At 38.7% G+C, this 10,698-nt stretch overlaps 1 protein-coding gene across 2 annotated transcripts; it reads right to left on the bottom strand.

Annotated features, from left to right (window-relative positions):
- Positions 1–1,659: 1,659 nt before the first annotated feature.
- On the bottom strand, positions 1,660–9,023 carry nsmce1 (NSE1 homolog, SMC5-SMC6 complex component). Of its 2 annotated transcripts, XM_010874913.4 has the most exons (8): positions 8,887–9,023; positions 5,582–5,712; positions 5,020–5,141; positions 4,821–4,898; positions 4,495–4,641; positions 4,291–4,407; positions 3,599–3,725; positions 1,660–1,963 (listed from the first exon to the last, which is right to left on the bottom strand). In XM_010874913.4, exons 2-8 carry the CDS (start codon positions 5,697–5,699, stop codon positions 1,860–1,862), a joined length of 813 nt encoding a protein of 270 aa, XP_010873215.1. In that variant the 5' UTR covers positions 5,700–5,712; positions 8,887–9,023; the 3' UTR covers positions 1,660–1,859. The 2 variants fall into 2 exon arrangements, with proteins under 2 accessions (XP_010873215.1, XP_019906199.1); XM_020050640.2 differs by lacking the exon at positions 5,020–5,141 and having other exon boundaries at positions 8,887–9,022.
- Positions 9,024–10,698: the final 1,675 nt, after the last annotated feature.

Raw genomic sequence — 10,698 nt, 5'->3', positions numbered from 1 at the left:
TGGCAAGACACGGCCCAGTTATTCGTTCTATGTAAAAGCAATTCATTTTCCATGAATAGGGTGGTGGACTTAATAAACTGGCAACTGAGTTCATATTCACAGGCTACTGACATCACACACAAAGGTTTTACCTGACCAACTTCCAATCAATACTGATATAAAAAATACAATTCAAAGGGGCAGGTCAAGCCATACTATGGACATGGTAAAACAACTGTATGTTGTTGTTGGGACTTACTTTAGCTCCTTGAAAATAGTTATTGTATGGAAGATAAGTGTGAGTCAAAGTTGGTGTAGTGTCTGTAGTTTGAATGGTTCAAGAGAAAGAGACTCTTCATACCCCATTAATGTCATTTTTTTTTAAGTAGAAAAGACATCAAAGTTTAATAAGTGTTATAAAGTTTGAACAGCGTCTTTAGCTATTGGTCCAAATAAGATCTATGCATTTGGAAGATTTAAACTGCAACCTTCTGCTACGCAAGCCCCAGTAAGAAGGATGTTGAAGTTTTAAGAAATTATAAAAGATATAATTAGAATGCCAAGAATTTACTCCCAATGCCCCATAAAGATACAAACAAAAAACAATTTTAAGTTTGCAAATTTATTTAAAACATCAAATGTAAAAATTTACCGTAATGCCCTGTTTAAAACCTGCATTGTGTATAAACCGCACCATTCATTTTGTAGCTTTGTGTTTATACAAAGCCAAGTATTAATCGCACCTATTAATCACATTTGCCCAGAGAATTATGACTTTGGTCAGGGAGGTGCCCAAGAACCCAATGGCTACTCAAACAGAGCGTCAGAGTTTCTCTGCAGAGATGGGCGAACCTGCAAGAAGGAAACCCGTATCTGCAGCATTCTATCAATCAGGCCTTTATGGTAGAGCAGCTGGATGGAAGTCACACCTGAGTAAAAGGTATACGACATCCTCCCTTGAGTTTGCCAAACGGCATTTAAAGGACAGAGAGCATGAGGAAAAGCACACAAGACCTCAGACTAGGGTGAAGATTCATCTTTCAGCAGGAAAATTATCCAAAGCACCCAGCCAAGACATTGCTGGAGTGGCTTTAGGCTAAGTGTGTAAATGTCCTTGGGTGGTCCAGTGAAAGCTCAAACTTGAACCCCTCTGAATATCTGTGGTGAAACCAAAAGATAACAGTACCCCAGTGCTCTCCATCCAACCTGACAAACCTTGACAAGACCTGAAGGATGAATGGTAGAAACCTAAATCCAGGTGTACAAAGATGGCAGAGGCATACCCAAGACTTGAAGCAGTGACTTTCAATAAATTGGAACAAACTTCTAAGAACGTGTTTCCACTTCAGCATTAAGGTGTAATGTGTACACTGATGGCAAAAAAAATCATTCTACATTTACTCTATGGCCAAAAGTGGTCTGAATACTTTCCAAAGCCACTGTACTCAGAGATTAGGTAATTTTCAAAATGTATTAACATATGACTTTGTTCAATAAAGTAATATGTTAATACATTAATAATCTAATAAACTGCATGTACTAATGACAGGAAACAGTTTTCCATTTAAATTAATGGTCTGAAAGAATGAGTCAAGTTGTTTCCACCTTTCGCCAAACTGCTACCCTAAAAAGCCCATAGTAATCATGAATGTAACCATGAGTAAAGGTCAGGAGACAACCGACATTTCATTAAAATGTATTACTCTGACAGAATCAAACAATAGCATTTGACATACATTTATTACAACATATTAAATTATAAAAAAATATTACATTTGAGTTAAATGTTGATGATAAACTATACATTTTAAGGACAAAAGCTGTACTGAAAGTTCTGAGAGCAACACAGTAGTTTATTGAATGCACCGTGGGATATGAGTTTAAGACCTCCTGGTCTTCCTGCTCTGACCCGTAGCTCTAGGGGTGGGTGTTGTTTTTTCCGTGGCAGCTGACTGGCTCTGAGAGGATGGGGGTCTATAAACCTCTGTTGGCAAGATAAGGAAAGATTTAGTCATATGATTAGCGAAAGTAGGTAACGTTTTATTTTTGCTAAAACATTTGAAAGTGATAGCTTTGACTGAGCTGAACAAACGCTGCCTATTCTTTAGTTGCAGGATGGCCAAGAGACCCGTATAAAATGAAGAGTAGACTGAAGTGGGTGGAGTAAGGTGTAGTTTGAGCATCGCATGAAGGATCGGCATAGGCAGTTTCATGCAATATGTTGCATGGAATCAATGTGTGCAATAAGGTAATATGATTTTGAAAGTACAGTTTAAACGCTGTACTCCACATAGTCAATTCATATTATTGGCGCCATTGATAAAGATGAGCCAAAAGGCTGTATACAATAAACACAGGTCATGAGCTATATTGTAATTTTCCCAAAAGGGGATAACAGCATTGAACCTTAACAATCATTTATTCTGCGAATGGACAACACTTTTGTTTTCAATACTTGCGGGGACCCTTTAACGGTTAACCTTCAATTCTTGTGGTCAATCAAATGTTTATTTATGGATTTTAGGGTGCTTAGGGCCAAAATCTTACTTTTTGGCTAAAATCTTACTTGGTAGAGTTCATGATGCACTTTACTTTAGGAATGTCCCATGGACGAGTGAAAGCAAAAGATCCCAACATGTTAAGTTATTTTCTGCTTATTCACACTGATCTGCATGTAACCCATCCCCTGGTATATGTGGCCACAATTGTTTCTCCATGTCATTCAACAAATGCGAACACCTGGATTTTGCTGAAAGCCATCGGCACTTCAGTTGGATCCACCATCATATTTGACTGTAGGTGTGCCCCATTAAATCCCCCTTTGCACAACTGTTTGTGTGCCCCATTAAATCCCCCTTTGCACAACTGTTTGTGTGCCCCATTAAATCCCCCTTTGCACAACTGTTTGTGTGCCCCCATTAAATCCCCCTTTGCACAACTGTTTGTGTGCCCCCATTAAATCCCCCTTTGCACAACTGTTTGTGTGCCCCATTAAATCCCCCTTTGCACAACTGTTTGTGTGCCCCATTAAATCCCCCTTTGCACAACTGTTTGTGTGCCCCATTAAATCCCCCTTTGCACAACTGTTTGTGTGCCCCCATTAAATCCCCCTTTGCACAACTGTTTGTGTGCCCCCATTAAATCCCCCTTTGCACAACTGTTTGTGTGCCCCCATTAAATCCCCCTTTGCACAACTGTTTGTGTGCCCCATTAAATCCCCCTTTGCACAACTGTTTGTGTGCCCCCATTAAATCCCCCTTAGCACAACTGTTTGTGTGCCCCCATTAAATCCCCCTTTGCACAACTGTTTGTGTGCCCCCATTAAATCCCCCTTTGCACAAGTGTTGGTGTGCCCCCATTAAATCCCCCTTTGCACAACTGTTTGTGTGCCCCCATTAAATCCCCCTTTGCACAAGTGTTGGTGTGCCCCCATTAACTACCCCTTGGCACTATTGTTGGTGTGCTCCTTTAAATCTCCATTTGCAATACTTTTCTAATGCAAGAAAATATGGAAAAAAAGTTAGAAGTTGAATACTTTTCAAAGGCACAATGTGTACACAGGTTTTTAAGTAATAATGTAACCACTAATGTTGCAATTCTTTCAGCAGTGTAAGGTTACCTGGGATCTCATGTGGCCAGAAGTCTTCACAGGAAGGGCATCGTGGATCAGTCCTTCCTTTGAAGTATCTGGCAACACAATGTGTGTGGATTTTAATACCACAAGTAGGATTTTCACACATCTGGCACTAAGGGCAAAAAGATAAACAGATTATTACAAAAATGAAGCATGAAACCAAATGCTTTGGCTATTAACAGTGGGCTACATCACATATGAAACCTATTTTATTAGGGAACATATTTTAATAGAAACATTAAGCAAGTCCATGATTATTGAAAATGTCATAAAAAACATTGAACATGCAACCAATGTTGCCTCATATTTTTTGGGGTTACTGAGCAAATGGCGGGTTTCCAGAGAGAAAACCTTGAAGTTGTGAAAATTGTGTTCAACTTCCAGCACGCAATTACAGTGAACACAAACGATGAACCCAATTGAAGTTTCTGTTTATGCAATTGTGGCTATCTGATTATAATTTAGGCCTTTTAGTCTGCCTGACAAACAAAACCAATGGAGCAAATCAACATTTAGCATTTTCATATGGAAAGAGATATATATTTTGAATAATGTAGCCTTTCTGTGGTGTTCAATGCAGGCCTACATTCAATCAAATGTTTTTACATTGGACTCTGACATTTGCCTCTGTCTGATTTAGCCATTAGGTGGGCAAATCTTTTTTTTTTTTTTTTTACCTGTAAGGCAACATTGTGACAGATATGGCAGACCTTGACCTGGTCTTGGTAAATCCTCCGAATGTATGGTTCCATCTCCATTATACAGCGAGTGGAGAGTGAGTATTCACCTTGTTTCTAAAGAAAGAAAACACAGATTGTAAATGTATCAGTGACCGTGTCAAAGCATTTCCAGACAGTATAGCATGTGCCCAAAGACTGTACCTCAATGAGCCACTTATCCTGAACAAGCCTGTTCAGTACGTGTTCGGTTTCTTTTTTCTTTAGCTTCTTAGTTTGGAGACTGTCGGCACAGTTGAGAATGTCCGTAGATGAGGCAGTTCCATTATCAGAGTCCACAATGAGATCCATCTAAAATCATACCAGGTGTTACTGATATGATCATAACTGAGCTGGCCATGAAATTCCAAGTTAGGAAACGAGGAGTTTGTATGTCAGATGCACACATACATAACACAACCTCTTTTGGCTCAACAGTGCTACTTTTTGGCCAGAAATCACAGAATGCATCTTTAAAAAACAGCACTCACAGTTTTTCTGAACAACTCCAACTCGTTGTCAGCATAATCAGCAGACATTCTGGTCACATCCGTTTCAGCCATGTTCACCTAAACGGGAGAATAGAACCACAGCAGGAAATAACAGTAGAGAACTAAGGTTAACAAACGAATCATGATTAGTCAGAGTAGTAAATGAGCTAAAAAGAATAATTTGATTAGTGTTACAAACCAAAGCATAGTACTGAAGACCATCCTCCTCAGACAGCCCTTTTCTTATTTGCATGAACATGGGCTGCAGTTGGGCATTGATAACCTCAATGAATTCATCCAGTTTATCAGGAGTATACTGTGCTGTATAAAAGAGGTAATTGTGGGCAAGTGACCCTAAGACATTATATGCTGATTTCCTGAACCTAGATGGAGACAACATTTTAAATTTTAATCAACCAGCAGTCTTGTCCATGACTAACAGTTAGTGACTAGTAAGCTAGGTCCTTGCCATGCTATAACTCAAACATTCATAACATATTTAAATACTGTAGCTTTTCATAAAACATCATTCTTTCTGATTTTAAAGTGAAGCCAGTTTGCCTACACTAGTCACCTTTCAAAACCATTATAGGGTTAATATTGCCTGGTTAGCTTAGTCCTAGAGTAGAAAAAACAGAACATTTAATATAGAAATGTAATTGCGTCTGGGAGACCCAAAGTTTATTGTGCCTAAGGTTTGCCATTCAGACATTTTTTCCTTGGGAAAAACAATTTGAAGAATGTAGGTATGCTATTCTCACCCCCATGTGTCTCACAGCAATGACGATGTAGAGCCCTTGCTTTGTCACCATCAACAATCCCATTAGCCATCATAGTTTGCAGGAACCTTTTATGGCTTTCACCCAGTGGTCGAGCCATGACAGGCCAGCCCCTGAAATATAGTCAACACCAATTTTGAAAATCAGCATTTGACTAAATTCACTGGACGTAGTTGACCAAGATTAGCAACTTTCTGGGCAAAGGTTCACACTGTAAAGAGTAACAACATGACGATGTCCCAGAAAAGGGTAAGGACTCCAATATTAAATTGCTCACTTTACTCATAACCCATCAACTGTTATTTTATTTGGTACTTATTTCCAAATGCTTAGTTGGTCATTTTGAACATTCTTCCATGCAGTCCCAATCAAAAAACAACATCATACTCAAAAACGCATTTATCCAAAATATATGTTACAATATAACAGTTGACTGACATGTACATTTTCGAGAGGCTATTGGTCTTTTTTAACGTGTGAAATGGTGTTCTTTAACATGTAGCTTTTTGACACGCATTGACCCATTTTCAGAAAGTCAACTAGTTAGTTGACTAGTTAATGGAAACTCTGGGTTTAATATACATTTCCCATTAATGATATTCTAACTAACATTTGCATGTCACTAATAGTCATCAGGATCACAGTTGAAAAACTGTTTCACAGATTAATTTTTGTTTGGGTTAGAAGTTAATGTATAGCAACGTATTCTGTTCAGAGGAAGGGAGATCCAGTTGTTAAATGTTTCTTTTTTTAATTATGATACATTTTTGATCATTGAATTACTTTATTCTGAGATGAATGGGCTAATGACTAAATCTGTTTTTGAAATTATTCAGAATAATTCCGAAAAATCTCGCTTAGAAAAAGAAAATACTGTATGTTGATGTTCATTTACCATAAACTATAGTTGACAAAAGTATTTTGGCTACATAGTACAGCCGTTTTTGTGACTTTTACACCCGTTATTACTCTAAAAATACATGATGAAAATATGTTTTGGGGAGTATGCCTAGACCCCCCAAAACGAGGCTTAGCCCCCCACTACAGTACGTACTTTACCATCATACTTGTACGTAGTATACGATTTGAGATTCAGCCATAATCTATGTCAATTAACTATTGCATTTTGAAAACAATGAAAGTGGTAAGACATGCTTTTTTAACTTGTTTATTTTCATTTGCATGTTCTTTGGAACTACATTAAAACACGTCAATTCATGCTTGGTCACAATGACAAAAAAAAAGTCTGAATTTATGTTTTCTGAACACAGACAGGACAAAAGTAATGAGAGTTTTTGGGGGATTCTGTTTCCGCCTTTTGGACATTCCTTGAAACACAGCTAAATTAAGCTTGAACGTTAGCCAGCGGGGGAACAGGCTAGTTCAGATGTACAGGTGCTGGTCATAAAATTTGAATATCATCAAAAAGTAAATTTATTTCAGTAATTCCATTCAAAATGTGATACTTGTATAATGTAAACATTCATTCCACACAGACTGATATATTTCAAGTGTTCATTTCTTCTAATTTTGATGATTATAACTGACAACTAATGAAACTATCTCTGAAAATTAGAATATTGTGAAAAGGTTCAATATTGAAGACACCTGGTGCCACACTCTAATCAGCTAATTAACCCAAAACACCTGCAAATGCCTTTAAATGGTCTCTCAGTCTAGTTCTGTAGGCAACACAATCATGGGGAAGACTGCTGACTTGACAGCTGTCCAAAAGATGACCATTGACACCTTGCACAAGGAGGGCAAGACACAAAAGGTCATAGCTAAAGAGGCTTGCTGTTCACAGAGCTCTGTGTCCAAGCACATTAATAGAGAGTCGAAGGGAAGGAAAAGATGTGGTAGAAAAAGTGTACGAGCAATAGGGATAACCACACCCTGGAGAGGATTGTGAAATAAAACCCATTCGAAAATGTGGGGGAGATTCACAAAGAATGGACTGCAGCTGGAGTCTGTGCTTCAAGAACCACCACGCACAGACGTATGCAAGACATGGGTTTCAGCTGTCGTATTCCTTGTGCCAAGCCACTCTTGAACAAGACACAGCGTCAGAAGCGTCTCGCCTGGGCTAAAGACAAAAAAGACTGGACTGCTGCTGAGTTATGTTCTCTGATTAAAGTACACTTTTCATTTCCTTTGGAAATCAAGGTCCCAGAGTCTGGAGGAAGAGAGGACAGGCACAGAATCCATTTTGCTTGAAGTCCAGTGTAAAGTTTCCACAGTCAGTAATGGTTTGGGGTGTCATGTCATCTGCTGGTGTTGGTCCACTGTGTTTTCTGAGTTCCAAGATCAACGCAGCCATCTACCAGGATGTTTTAGAGTGCTTCCTGCTGCTGACCAACTTTATGGAGATGCAGATTTCATTTTCCAACAGGACTTGGCACCTGCACACAGTGCCAAAGCTACCAGTACCTGGTTTAAGGACCATGGTATCCCTGTTCTTAATTGGCCAGCAAACTCACCTGACCTTAACCCTATAGAAAATCTATGGGGTATTGTGAAGAGGAAGATGCGATACGCCAGACCCAACAATGCAGAAGAGCTGAAGGCCACTATCAGAGCAACCTGGGCTCTCATAACACCTGAGCAGTGCCACAGACTGATTGATTCCATGCCACACCGCATTGCTGCAGTAATTCAGGCCAAATGAGCCCCAACTAAGTATTGAGTGCTGTACATGCTCATGCTTTTCATGTTCATACTTTTCAGTTGGCCAACATTTCTAAAAATATTTTTTTTGTATTGGTCTTAAGTAATATTCTAAGTTTCGGATATACTGAATTTGGGATTTTCATTAGTTGTCAGTTATAATCATCACACTTAAAAGAAAAACTTTTGAAATATCAGTCTGTGTGTAATGAATGAATATAGTATACAAGTTTCACTTTTTAAATGGAATTACAGAAATAAATCTACTTTTTTGATGATATTCTAATTTTATGACCAGCACCTGTATTACGTTACCTTAGTTAGTGAGCGGGGACTCCTATAAGCCACAGTAATGGAACGGAACTCTCACTTAAATTAGCCAGACTTACATTAGCCTGGATTTTCCTTTGGACAGTTTCCGTTAAATAAATATAAAATAAAACATCCATAACAAAGGGTCAGAGTGGACGTGGATCTAGTCGTCAGCTATAACAGTACTGTACAACAACAGTACAGTAACAGAACGAAAGTCTTATGTTCCGGCTAAAAACAAGCGTAGCTACATTAAATTAATACAATATGTTTGTTTTTTTAAGCTTCCAAAAAATGCACCCACTTACCAGCCAAGTCAGTCCGTGGTCTGTTTTGTTATGATTATGCCTGCTCTTTTGCTTTTGTAGCACGTTAGCCAGTGAGCTAACTAAGTAGCTCTGTTCTAGTGGGTTTGAGCCTGGATAACTTGCGCGCGCATACGTAAACCTTTTCCGCCTCAAACAGACGCAATATCCGTTGTAGTGTTCAGATTGACTACTAGGCAGGCATAGACCCAAAACTCAAGAAAAATCTATTCATAGAAAATAACTTGGCAGACCACCAGTTGATGGGTTTTTGCATTGGGATATGCTTATTTGACCTGAAAAGGATTGAGTAACTAATGGCAGAGTAGCTGCTTGACACAGTCTAACCTTATTGGTCACTGTCCAACAAGATTCCCAGTAATATAGGTAACAAGGAACGTTTTTATATTAAATATCTCAGGTTCAAATGCGATTTGATGCATGTTTTAAACCCCAAGGAGGTCACTAGTAATGGGCATTCCCAGTTTTTACAATGAGCCGGCTCTTATGGCTCATTTCACCTGAAAGAGATGTCTTATTTGGCTCTGAAATTGCTCTTTGTTTGAAATGCTTAAAAATAACCCCAACACAATGAAAGGTGCAAATCACAAATGTTAAGGTAAAAAATAAACCACATTTGTCTTAGAATGTAGGGGTGGAATTAACTGTATGCTAGAATGAGGACAGGACCTTGGGGTCAGTAGGCCCTGTCTGTAGCATAGGTCGACATGTGGCCATAAAATAAGGTCATTTAGGCATCAAATGTATCAATGTGCACAGCTGCCAGAATGGTTCTTGGTAAAGTTGTTTGTCGCTTTCCTGGTCCTTGAATCAGAACAGAAACACATATAGTAGAACAGTCAGGGGGTCCATGAACTATGACCAAGAACTATAACATTTGTGGTTATGACGGTGATAGAACAGTAATGATGTCATAGAGCTCCTATACATCAGAATGGATCAATTTGGCAGCCATCTTACCTGGGACCTGGTAGAAGTGGCATATTAAGTTCAGTTATATTTCCTTATTATTATTATTATATAAATAGCCACTGTCATGCATAGCATAATGCATAAAATGACTCGTTTTCAGAATATTAACAAAGAAATCATTGTAAAAAGTGTTCAATAATTTAATGGTGATATGAAACCAGAACAACATTACAATGGTGTGGAAACCAAATAAAGACCCACAAAGTAGAACTTAAATAGGTATAGTAAACAGGAACACAGGTGAGTGCAATTACTACAAACTGGGGTCCATGCTCTTAATGTGGGAGAAGTGGGCGTTGACTCTCACTGGCATAGCGAGCCATGTAGTTAAGCCCAAAATTAGAATACATTTTTTTGATTTATAAGGAACTTTTAAATGGCCAATATATAAGTGTCATCCGGCTGGAAATGACATGAGTGAAAAAGTAATTAGAGTCCATAGAGACAGAGCTGTTGTACTCAAGGGCGGTCTCGGTCTCGAGTCCGGTGTTGAGACAACTTTTTGAGGATCTTGGTCTTGTCTCGGTTGCATTTGTACTCGGTCTTGACTTGGTCTCGGACTGTTAGGACTCGTAAATTCTTCCCGAGACCAGTCGAGAGCAGCCTGTAATAATCAGCCAAAATTATCCAAATATCCCCCTCGATATTCATGAAAGGCCAATTTGTCGTTTATGAATTAAACCAATCTCTCTTGAAATCCATGTCATGGTTTAACCTTTACCTTTATGCTGGAGTCATGTGAGTGAATTTGAAGCGGGAGATGCGATCTCAGACATACCTGACTTCGCCTTATATATGGATGGTAAATATCCACATTTCACT

The sequence above is a fragment of the Esox lucius genome, chromosome 11, assembly GCF_011004845.1.
Source record: "Esox lucius isolate fEsoLuc1 chromosome 11, fEsoLuc1.pri, whole genome shotgun sequence".
In the NCBI taxonomy this organism is placed as follows: Eukaryota; Metazoa; Chordata; class Actinopteri; order Esociformes; family Esocidae; genus Esox; species Esox lucius.
Note: the sequence above shows the minus strand (reverse complement) of the source record. Positions and strands in the feature narration are given on the sequence as shown.

What these genes read in the sequence shown, in the direction of transcription:
- nsmce1 (XM_010874913.4), bottom strand. Translation starts at nt 5,699, where the DNA reads ATGGCTCGACCACTGGGTGAAAGCCATAAAAGGTTCCTGCAAACTATG. An exon ending in TTGCTGTGAGACACATGGGG is followed by an intron (nt 5,142 to 5,581) that starts GTGAGAATAGCA and finishes TCTTTTATACAG; the next exon opens with CACAGTATACTCCTGATAAA. An exon ending in TGGAGTTGTTCAGAAAAACT is followed by an intron (nt 4,642 to 4,820) that starts GTGAGTGCTGTT and finishes GTATGATTTTAG; the next exon opens with ATGGATCTCATTGTGGACTC.